The sequence below is a fragment of the Heloderma suspectum genome, chromosome 3 (assembly GCF_057233095.1).
Source record: "Heloderma suspectum isolate Gila_16-S chromosome 3, 16-S_ref, whole genome shotgun sequence".
In the NCBI taxonomy this organism is placed as follows: Eukaryota; Metazoa; Chordata; class Lepidosauria; order Squamata; family Helodermatidae; genus Heloderma; species Heloderma suspectum.
Window position 1 is genome coordinate 267,647,010 of NC_139460.1, and position 12,094 is coordinate 267,659,103.

The 12,094-nt window shown below is 42.4% G+C and overlaps 1 protein-coding gene across 2 annotated transcripts; it reads left to right on the plus strand.

Moving 5' to 3' along the window:
* The first annotated feature begins 737 nt into the window (after nucleotides 1-737).
* On the plus strand, nucleotides 738-11,891 carry LOC146351230 (small ubiquitin-related modifier 3). 2 transcript variants are annotated; one of them, XM_084846895.1, is made up of 4 exons: nucleotides 738-848; nucleotides 5,933-6,061; nucleotides 6,938-7,009; nucleotides 10,044-11,891. In XM_084846895.1, the coding sequence occupies exons 1-4, from the start codon at nucleotides 828-830 to the stop codon at nucleotides 10,104-10,106; spliced, it is 285 nt and encodes a 94-aa protein (XP_084703021.1). In that variant the 5' UTR covers nucleotides 738-827; the 3' UTR covers nucleotides 10,107-11,891. The 2 variants fall into 2 exon arrangements, with proteins under 2 accessions (XP_084703021.1, XP_084703022.1); XM_084846896.1 differs by lacking the exon at nucleotides 738-848 and adding an exon at nucleotides 1,107-1,264.
* The last annotated feature ends 203 nt before the right edge of the window (nucleotides 11,892-12,094 follow it).

The window sequence follows — 12,094 nt, forward strand, 5'->3', positions numbered from 1 at the left end:
AATACCTCCAGTTAATTTTCTGTGAATGGACATTTGCTTAAACAGACACATTGGCATTGCTGGAAAGACTGCAATTTCTGCAATTTTTGTGAGAATAGTTCAGGAGACCAACAAATTTCCTAGCTGACCAAGTTCAGATGTCAAAAATAGATAGGGGGCTGCTACATATTTGAGGAACTTTTCTATCTAATGTTACCTCCCATCACTTTTAATTTTCTCTTTTTAAAAAAAAAACAAAACTGCTTCCATACATCTGTTTTTACCCCGGTGGGCCTGAAATTTAAAAAGCTAAAACGTCTATATATATACAAACGTGCAGAGTGCGATGTACATGCTGTGTATATTTCTATTATTGGTATTTTAGGGCCACACATAAGCATCCTTGAACAGGGCAGACTTCCTAAGGGTTAGGCAAGGCATTACAGGCCCACCTCATGGCCCAGCTTTCACATATCTGGGGGAAAGGAAGCGCTGGCCCTGCCCCCTTCCTCCTCCCGCGCTCTGAGATGGCCACGCCCCCCACCTCGCACCTTCCCTACAGCCCCAGCGCTCCCACTTTAACCGGCGATGACGCACCTTCGGCGCCATAGCCATCTCCACCCCAGAGAAGCGCGCCCCCGACAAGGACAGCATCGCTCGGGAGCGCGCCCCGAGAGCGTGCGCGCCCCACGTGACCTCCCCAGGACCAACGAGGAGCCGAAGATTGTGGGGCGCGAAGCGCGTTCTCGCGGGCAGTTGCTGCAGGCGGGAGAGCAGAGCGGAGGAAGAAACGGGCTCCGAGCGCGTGTGGACTCGCTCCCTCAGAGGTCGCTACCTGACGCGTCGCCATGTCCGAGGAGAAGCCCAAGGTACGTCGGAAAGCCCCCGTTCTCCATCCCGGGCTCCCGCTCCTCTGCCCCCCGGCTGGAGCCCAAGCCCCCCAGGAGTCCGCGGGCGGTCCGTCCCGTCACAGCTCTGCAGAGCCTGCAGCTCTTCCCCCGCCTTGCCGCCCTCGGGAACGCGGCTTGGGCCCCCTGCAGGGGCAAGGCCGGTCCCCGGCCCGTGGATCGGCGTTCCCTGCCCCGGCTGTGAGCGAGCGCCGGACCCGCCTCACCCGGAAGGAGGGCGACTCGAGAGGGGGCGGCCCGTCCGCGCGCTTCCTTCCCGGAGCTCCCGCAGGAGTTGAGTCGGGCTCCTCGTCCACGGCTAGGCCGCGTCGGCGCGACTTCCCGGCCAACGCCGATCCTTCCGTAGTGCGGGGCTCTCAGTAATGCGTCTGCTAACTGTGTGTTTAGTTTTCATTATTTTAGGTTGTGCTTTTAACGGAGGGCCTGTTTTGTGAGACTCCCAGAGAATATATGCTCTGGGGCGGCTCTGTTCGTACGGTTAATAAATAATAATCCATGTTCTCCCCCTCCCCCGCCGGGGCCCTTATTGTTAAGTGAGGTAGACGGCGCGCGACCACCACGCGGTTGCAGCCGGCTCACGGAAGGAAAGGGCTGACCCCGACTTCCCTTCTCATCTCCCTTCCCGCTGCACTTTTGTGCGCACTTGGAAATAGGTGCGGCGGGATCAGGATCCTGGTCCCTGATTTCAGAGGGATTTACCCCCTCCTACCTTTGTGGAGGATCGCCACCCACGTGCTTCCCAAGTGATGTAGTTAATTAACACTAAAGCGGCACTGTTTGTTGGGAAGTGCATCCCCCAGATTTCGGTGGGACTTCTGAGTTAACATGCGTACAGTGTGGCTGCAAATCCTCTGAACAGAGTCTTGAAGCCTAATCCTGTTCACATTTAGTCAGACCTGCAACAGAACCAGGTAGTTTTTGAGTTCAGTGGGGCACACTCCCAAGACAGTATACATAGAATTGCATCGTTAGCCCTTTTTGTTGAATCATCACCTACTATCCTCTAATATTACGCTTTATTAGGTAGTAGTGTGTTTTGCATTGTCCCCATCAGTTCTAAACAGACAAATTGTGTTTCGAGTCAGCGGATATAAACAATGTTAGGCATACAAAGTATTTAAAGGTGGGTTTCTTAGATACTTAGTGTTTGAGTGCTGAAAATAGTTGAATAAGTGCAGCCTAAAGTAGTAAAAGGTTGGCCTTATCAGTGGATGGCATGTAGATTTTAAAAGATATTATTAGGGTTTTGCCCATGAAAAAGTTTTTAAGCTGATGAGCATTGCCCAAAGTAAGTTTCTAACCTGGTCAGCCACTGTCTCCTGGTTTTTACTGTCCATGTGAATGTGGGGTAGACAGACTACAAGATAGTATTAGCCATGTATTGTTCATAGGTTTCCTAGAACAAATCTAGGAAGATTGCAAGACATATGTTGGGTGTTGGACACTGTTCTCTCTCCAGCTGCAAAAGGCTAAAGCTGGTAAAATTAAGACCCCCAGAGTGGCACATTTTTGACCATTATTAATTAGAAATCATGCTCCAGATTTGCTGCTTAGAGCATTCCATTTGCATCATGATCAGGCTCTGAATTCATCAATACATTTGATGATAACTCCCAGTAATAAATACAACTGAGGAAGTAATTAAAGTGCCAGTTGCGTTAAGCTGCTATGAATGGATCAAAACTGTAATTTGTTTAAAGTGTTGTCATTTGTTTAAACTTTTTGTGAGCATGCATTTATGAAAGCATTTTATATTGTTTTTTGGCCCTAACAAGGAGACCCAAAGTGGTTGGTTTGCAAAGCAGCATCAAATAACAAAAATAAAAATGAAGACCTTAAAAACAAAAGAGAGCAGAGTTAAGTGTAGTTATTATACTTTCCCAATTCAGTAAATATGAAATCTAAGTAAAAGATCTCCACTCCACCTCTTAGTGTTTCATCAGCCTACTGGGGTTTTATCAGATTTCATGGGGAAAATTTTCATGATAATCCCATCTCTTCTGTGAGACCCTATGCTGTTGCTCTGGAAGAAAAGGGGGTGTTTCACCTCTTTTTAACCTAGAAACTAGGATTTGCTAGAGTTCTAAACTCAGGATATCTGTAGCTGAGGGAGGGCATTTTATAATAGAAAATGGTGGAGTAGCTGCCACATCATGGAGAGGGGCTTTGCTACATATCTCACCTTTTTTCCTCAAGGAAGTGAAGGTGGGTTACATGGCCCTCTTCCTCACAACAGCCCTGTGAGTTTAGGCTGAGAGTCAGTGACTGGCTTAAAGTCACCCAGTGAGCATCATGGACATGGGGGGACTAGAACCCAGGTCTCCTGAGTCCTAGTCCAACACTCTATCCACTGCACCTCACTGGCTATCTAGCAGAAATTTAGGACAGATGAAGTACTACTTCAAATGGCACATAGTTAAAACCATGAAATTTACCTCCACAGGATATAGTGATGGCTTCCAACTTGGACAGCTTTAAAAGGGAATTAGGCAAATTCATGAAGAATTAAGGCTGTCAGTGGCTACTAGCCATGATGGCCATATGCTCCCTCCAGGATCAGAGACAGTATGCCTCTCAGTACTAGTTGTAGAGGAATATGGGCAGAAGGGTGCTATTGCACTCATGATGTTGTGGAGTTTCCATAGGCATCTGGTTGTCCACTGTGGGAACAGAATGCTAGAAAAGATTGGTTTTGGGTCTGATCCAGCACTGCTCTCCAAGATTGTGAGAGGGCTGGAAATCATGTCCAATGAAGAATGGTGGAAAGAACTGGGTACGTTTAGCCTGGACAAGAGAAAGTTAAGGGAGACATGATAGTGATCTTCAAATATCTAAAAGGCTGTCATGCAGAAAATGGAACAGGGTTGTTTTCTGTTGCTACAGAGAGAAGTACTAGATCCGATGGTAGGAAGTTGCAGGGAAACAAATTCCAACTGTAGATTGTGAGAAACTTCCTCAACTGTGAGGACTATTCTACAGTGGAATAGACTGCCTCAGGATGTGGTGGGTTCTCTTTCGCTGGAGGTTTTTAAGCAGAGGTTGGATAGTCATCTGTCATAGATACTGTAATTGCATCCTGTATTGCAGAGCCTGCATTGAGCAGGAGGTTTGATTAAAGGATCTCCAAAGACCCTTCCAACTTTATAATTATGTGTTCCTATGTGACAATAGCACTACGTCAGGATTACACTGTAGTTGTGATGGAAGCTTCCAAAATTGCCAAAAGCCAAACCTGGCTGGTGGGAGTGGACGGTGGGGAATGGGAATACAATGATTTGGGACAAACGTTGGGTTGGATCCAGGCTACATTAGTTGCATTTAGGCCCTGTTGAAATTAATGGGACTTAAGGAATGACTAACTTTCCATTTTGGTTTTAATGGGACCTATGTGCAACTAATCTAGACTGGATTCTCAGGAATAACAGCGGTAGTTGTATTAGTGTAGCAGCAAAATCCTAAAGACAGATTTATTCAGGGCACCTTGAAGACTAACATTTATTATTATATAAATGAGTGTCCAAATGGTGTCAATACTAGAAAAAAGGCTATGTTCTCGGTCCTTTGCTAATTATCATTTTATAGTGGAATACATTTGTAATTATACATTTCTTATGAAATGCATTTCTTATCTAGAATTTTTTTCTTCAAGCCAGTAAAAGATGTTTTAAAGACATATTTGTTGATAAGCATCTCCCCCTTTTACAACAATTTATGTTAGAGCGTCCATGTAGTTATTTTAAAATGGGTTGGGAGGGGGAGGATGAACCACAAGCAAGGCGTCTAAAGTTCACAGATGGTGGGAATATAAATGCGTTAAAAATAAATAAGGTGACCTCTCCTCCCATAGCAATGCCTCACTATTTTGCAGATGCTTGACTTATGTTTTTTTAAATGTCTTTTAAACCTTTTTTGTTTTGTTTTTAAGATCAAGGAGCACAAGTACATCTTAGAATGGGGGGAAGTAAGGGAAGAAAACGAAAGACTCTAGGGAGGTCAGGAAGAAGGGAGATGAGGTATTTGCATACACACAGCTCTCTGACACTGAAGTACACATTGCCATTCATTTGCAGGGCAGGAACTAGCAAACACACATATGGATATCCCATTCAGCAAGACTGTCTTGACCTATTACATTCAGACAGGATATAATGCTACTGTTTCTTGATGAGGCTAGCACATAGTTTGTACTATGCAAATGTTCCAGGTTTGTTTGTTTTTTCTTACTGTCTGGAAAGGTCCTTCTCCAATTAGTTATTATTTTGGCCCTGATTCGCAAACCTCAAGTTTCAGGATTGCTTCTTTGGGTTCCTGTTTTGTTTTCATTTCATAGGCCTATGCTCTTGGTATATGACCTTAAAAAAAGAAGGATCAGAAAGAGCAGTAGGTTACAGAGAATGCTTTTAACCAGCTTCTTTAATATATGGTTACCATATAAACTATGTAGCTGAAGTTTTACTTTATGGATTACGTAGGTAGTGGGAATTCTGAGCTAGTAAACAGCTATTCCTGGTTGTCATCCTTAACAAAACCAGATAATATTTGATTTGATCAAACATGGGCCAGCTTCCCATCTGTAATGCACTTTGTCTTTCAGTTTGCAAAATAACATCATAGGTATAAAATGTTAGTGGTGCATTAAGTTATTTAGAGATCTGCTACCATGTAGGAACACTGCACGTGCGTAACTGAGCTGTGTCCTGACATTCCCTTCCTCTGACTACTGGTTCCATGAATTAGTTCTAAACTTGGAAGTGCTTTTTTCAGCACTAAACTGAAAAAAGGGGTAAAGATTTGAAGGGGTTCTGCAGTATTTGCAGGGTATCTGTCACTTGGACAGATGTACTAGTATGCTTGCTAGTATTGGTAATCCTTTAGTTTGCCATTTGGGCTAGGGATCAGCAATGGTGTAATTTGCATGGTGTCGGATGTGTTGTATTAATGTGCTTAACATCTGAAAAAAATCTTCCAAGTGCCACAGGTTTCTGCTGGGTTCTCTGACTCTTACCCCACAAATATTGATATGTATTTTATATTTTGTTTGGCAGGAAGGAGTAAAAACAGAGAATGACCATATCAATTTAAAAGTAGCTGGTCAAGATGGATCGGTGGTCCAATTTAAAATAAAACGGCACACGCCACTAAATAAACTAATGAAGGCTTATTGTGAGAGACAGGTAAATAAGTTAACTGTATATTTCTGTACGTTATGGTCCTGTTTATTGCTGAATAGTTTAAGATGCCCCCAAGCGTCAATAGTTTATCTGCTCAGAGAGATTCTGGGGTAGAAATGTTTTCCCCAGGAGTTGAAGCATACACATATCCTTTATAATCTTAGATGAGCTTGCACTTCCAGTCCTAGGTTGAACTCCTTTCAACTTTGCTATTGTGTTTATTACCATTGCCCCAGAACCTAAATGGGAATAATTTCAATTAATGTAATTCCTCTGTATCTCATGTTAGTAATATGGACATTGACACCAGGAGCCAAGGAAATCCTGTATTGTGGGAGGATACCTTCATCAGTGTCATGTCACAGTTTCTTTCACTTCCGTTCTGTAGTGTTAAGCAAGAGTGTGAAAAAGCATTCTTTAACAGGGCTAATGTGATATGGATAACCCTAGCTGCCCCAGAAATGAGCTAAACTTCCTCTCTGTTACCTTGGAGGCCAGAAAGGAAATGAAAGCAATACAGAAATTTGTCTGTTCTCCTGTCAGCACACTAGTTACTCTGCGTATGTATTGGATATTTATGGAATTCTATACAGCGCCACCTCTATACTGCACAGAGAAATGTTATTACTCCAATTATTTTGCATCCCTAGTGGCCCTGCTTAGATTGGTAAATTAGACAAGTGTATAGAAATGGTCATGAGGCCAGCACCATCTCTGAGCTGAACTTGGCTTATGAAATGCACACATTTCATCAGTCAGTTGTTAGTTTTAAACCTTTGGAATACTGATGTCTCTATCCAATATCCTCTGACATAAACTAAGATTTCTGCTATGTGGATTCAATTATGAGAGCTTTATACATTGATTGTCATCTTTCAGGGTTTGTCAATGAGGCAGATTAGATTCAGATTTGATGGACAACCAATTAATGAAACAGATACACCCGCACAGGTAAGAGAAGAGTGTTCTTTGATATCATCTATGTGAAGCTGAGCTGATAGCTCAGGGATGGGCAACTTGTTTGCTCCTCGGGGCCGCATTTGGGGATGGGTGGTGGGTAGGGGGCCACACCTATGAGTGCATACACACAGATACATGTGCACACACCGACCGAAGCACTCCCATACATGTGTACGCACACTCAGCACACACTCTGCTCTCCCCGTGCACACATTCATACATGAATGCCCACTGTCCCCCACTCCCAGGGAGGGCAACCCCTGCCTTCAGGCCTAATCCTTCTGTGGGCCCCAGGCCCTGCCCTCCCCAAGCCCCACCCCCTCGCCAAACTGCAGCACGAACGGGAATCCCAAGCTTATCTCCAATCTCAGAGATAAACTGGGGATTCCCCTGCAGCAGTTCCCACGATAATTGTGCCCCAGTCGGGGATGTGTGCAGCATGGGAAGGAGTACCTTGAGTTTGCCAGGGCTTGCAGGAGCTGGCTTCTGCAAGCCCCAGCTGAGTCCCTTTCTCAGTGCTGAGAGAGGCATGGAGAAATACACATATTTTAAAAGTGGGCTGGGTGGATGATGTCATGGGAGGGGAAGGGCTTCAGGGGTGAGGGCTGCCCCTTCATGTCATCCAGCCCATCCATGGTCAAGAGGTAATCTGGCCCCTGGACCAAAAGTATTGCCTTCCCCTGCCCTACCCAATCTTAGCACACTGAAATGGGGAGGCTTAGACCTCCCCTCTTTGCACACTGAGATCCTTCCCTCTTGATTCTGCAGGGAAAGAGGGTGTGCACAAATGACCCATTGGGTGCCCTCTTTACTGCAAAATCCAGGAAAATAGGGCACACGAGGAGTTATCCCAATGGATCCTCTTTCCCTACAGCATTGGACTCCCATGAGTACATTGAGTCGCCCTACTCACTTTCCCTGCGGAACTGGACTCTGGCAGAGGTGCAGATGTGGGAGGAATTGGTGGGCAGGGCACCTGCAGTGGACCACAGGTTGCCCACTTCAGTTGTAGCTACTGCCCATGTCTTGGGAATTCTGTTAATGCTTAGAATGGGAATTTTGTTGATTTCTAGAACATAATGTTATGACAGAGCTGAATCATTATTAACAACAATGAGTCTTTCCACCCAAGGGACCAGCTTATCAAGGTGGGAAGAGAAAAGAGTCAGGAGGAATGAATTGCACTAGAGCACAACCTTTTAGATCTATACACGTGCAAATACCACTAGTGAAGAAGTAGTGGTTATGTCAGTTTTTCTTTCACTGATTGTGTGTAAACTTTCTGGGGTGTAAATAAGGTTGGTATTTACTGACACAGAGTGGTAAGATTATTGCTACTAGTGATGATTAGAAATACAGATAAGGAACACCTGTACAGGAATTAATTCTAGAGGTAATGTAATTCAGTGCTTTGTACTTGGTGGAATTCATACAAAATAAGCATATTTTTTTCTGGAAACTTTGCCCTACATCAAATGAATGGTAACTACCTGCATGCTTCAGCATGAATGTACTCCAAGCAGAAATGAGAACATGCCACAGACGCTTATCACCAAAGAAGGGTGTGCATATGAGATTCTAGGAATAATATGGAGTCACTTCCTAAGACTGCAGCTTAAAGGCTGCAATGCTTATTTGGGAGTAAGTCCCATTGAATCATTAGGAATGACTTGTGAGTAAACATGTATAGGAATAAGGTTGTAAGTATTTGACTGGAGGGAATGTAACTAAATGCATCTTTGAGATAGAATCCAAAACATTTTTCAAAAAGAAAGATGTAAGTTGGGCTGTGAGGTCTGCCACAGTATGCATACCTTTGAGCATGAACTACTGAGAGAATCCAGTTTCTCCATGTGAACCTGTTCCAGAATGGATAAAATAAGATGAAGTCTATATATTTCCTATTAGTCTGTTTTTAAATGGTCTTTATCATTTGGGGTATGAAAGCATTGCCTCTGTTTGTCCTTAGTTTATGGCTACACCTATAGGTTCAAAAGGCATTAATCAGGATAGTAAAAATTAACTCTCGGGCATCTTGTTGGTCAGACACCTAGGAATTTTTGGGAGATTGACACATAGGAACCAGAAATATTTCTTTATACTTGCTGAAGATGGACCTTGCCAGTTAGATGTTCTGTATCTTTATAGTTGGGGGTCTACAAATTTTGGCTTGCCTTACTAGCAAGACATTATTTGTGGTCACATCTGACCCCACCCATCCCAAAGTCTTACAGCATATGCAGAGAATTTGGGGAAGAGAGGGTTTGCCCATATTCTAGCCTTTTGCAAAAGGTGCAAGTAGTGCCTTGCTGGTGCTTTCTGCAAAAGCATATGAGAAGGAAAAGATTGCACCCCTCTTTTTCTTCCACATGTTCTCTGTGGAGGAAAGGAGAAGTAATTTCTCTCCCATGAGGTGTGGTTCTGCAGGAGATTCCAGCAGCACTTCTATGGGTAACTTGGGTGAGAAAAATGAAGGGTGGTTTCTCCCTTCCTTCTGAAACCCAGCACCAAGAAGTTAATCATCCAGTTCTTCCGAACACTGGAGTTGTGCAGAAAAACCACCCAACCTTCTTCCCCAAGTTCCCTTTGTACGTTTTTTTTTTTTTTTAAATCTGCATTAACAGTTTGCTGTCCTGTCCAAGATTTAATTTAAAGCATGCTGTTGTAGGAAGATATGCATGAAAATACATGGCTATTGTGTTTCCTAAGAAAGCAGGAAAGTTTGGGAGAAGGAATAAGACACCAGATAGCTGTTTTGCTTGCCCCACTGAGAGTGGCTGGAGTTGTTAGGTATACCTAAAAATGACTTGCTAAGTATGCAGTTCTTACTGGTTTTTTAAAAAGCATAGCAAGGAGCATTGTTCTATTCTTGAGGTTCTATTGGTACTTTACACAAAGCAGGTATGTGAGTGGAGGTAATAATGCACCAGATGGAGCTATAGATGGTTAATCTTTAAGGTGCCACAAGACTCTTAGTTATTTCTTTAAAGATTTTTTTAAATACTTGTCACTTTTGTCTTCACAGTTGGAAATGGAAGATGAAGATACTATTGATGTGTTTCAACAGCAGACGGGTGGCATGTGCTAAATATCCTGTCCTTTTGGGAAGAGGAATGTAAAATGTCACCTCACTTTATCATCTGTCCTTGGATTTGCTATTAAATAGTAAACAAATGAACATGCCAATCATACAGGAATCTTCTCATGTTCTGAGGACACTTATCCAAATTCTTTTCCTGTCCCTGATATACTGCGTGTGCAAGTCGAAGCTGTATCTGTGGAAAATAACTGCATCATAAAAATGGGCCCACTCAAAATTAAATTTTCAAATAAGTAAAATACTGGCTGTTGTCTGCTGTCATCCTGTTCCTATAAATTTGTGGCCTAAATACCAAGCTACTGTAAAACAAGGATACTTAGTCCTGGCTTTTGTTGTTTTTGTTTTACTGCTTAATTATAATAATGTAAATATTGAAATATTTTTTCCTTGCAATAGTAAGTTTTTCTCAGAGTAGTTGGCTTGGGAAAGAAGAAAAGGGCTTTTATCATTAAACACAGTTATTACTTTAAAGCTGTTAAGGGGATATCAGAAAGGGCAGTACTTACAGATACGATGCTGAGTATAGTGGCAGTTTAAGGTAATGCAAATGTACATGTGCTTTTTCATAATAGCATAGAATCAAACAATTTTTTAAAGTAATGGAATGTCTTTTGAATGTGTCAGCAGCTGTAGCATTTGCGTATGTTAACTTTCACATCTACTATTTAACTATCACATCTCCGAGGTTGAGCACAGTGTGTTTGATAAATTGTTTAAAGAATGGACCAGAATCCTCTAGGAAGCTTTGCTGTGCAACTCTTGCTAATTTTAATGGGACATGTGCAGAAGACATTCTTAGCAGATGGTTCCCAATGAAGGTCATTGCTTCTCATTATTGATTTATTAGGCAATAAAAATTGTGTACCTTCTGTCATCTTGAAAGCTGAACTTGTACCCATGTTTTTTTATCTGATGCTTTCAAATACCTAGGCTGGGATTCAGAGGGCCATGTACCATGTTCTGCATACACACCAGGGTTTTCTGCTTCTAATTCCTGCTACAGCTCCTCATCCCTCCCCCAGAGGGTTGGTGGACTCTTAGCAGTGTGCAATGCAGTGCTGAGAAAGTGAATTCAATACCACATTTGCTATGTGCAGATGGGAGTCCTCTGCTCATGCATGGGGTTCTCTGGATCCCAGTCATTGATTCATAGTTCTTTTAATATATTCTGTTGAGTAAATTAGGTCTTGCATTTAAAAACATGAAATGTCAACATATTTGTGGTCAAGTTAAATGTGCAGGTTATTGGAAGATGTAACGCACAACAGCTCTGAATAACAGAACCTGATATAAAGAGACTTGCTGTGCTACTTCCCCAAATATTAGAGTTTTAACTGAATTTTTGTGAATTTTTGTAGTGACATCAGCTTGTGATATTCTTTGATATGTCCAAATAAAAATGTGCGGTCATTCTGTTGACTTTCAGTAAGGGTATTCATTGCTGCTTGAGAAGGTCACTTTTTGACTTTAATATCTACTGTCTGTGTTAGATCATCTTGCAAGAAATCCTGCTGGAAAAGTCTTTTCTTTTTCATTTCATTGTATATGGGCTAAGGAGGGATATTATTTTAAATCTCATTGTTTATTCACCAATTTATACAATATTTGTTTCCTTTACTACTGTATACAGTAAATATAGTTTGGTACTCTGTCTCTTGGCTTATGCTTAATTGCTGCTGCATTTCGTATGACTGTATTTAAAACTATATCACTGAAATGCTGACAACTTATTCATATGTACATCTTTATTAAAATTCTTTTATTGGGAGTGAACCTACTGTTCAAGGTATAAACATCTCTTAAGGATATAAGCATGAACTTTTTTCATAAAACAGGCACTGGAGGGTTGTTCCATATCTTAATTTGTATCGCATATTAATTCACTAGATAGTTCCTTGTTCTAAATACCTTGGGACGCATGTACTTAATATTTTAGAAAGAAACGTGTTATGAGAGGTGGGTGTGGCAGGTAAGGC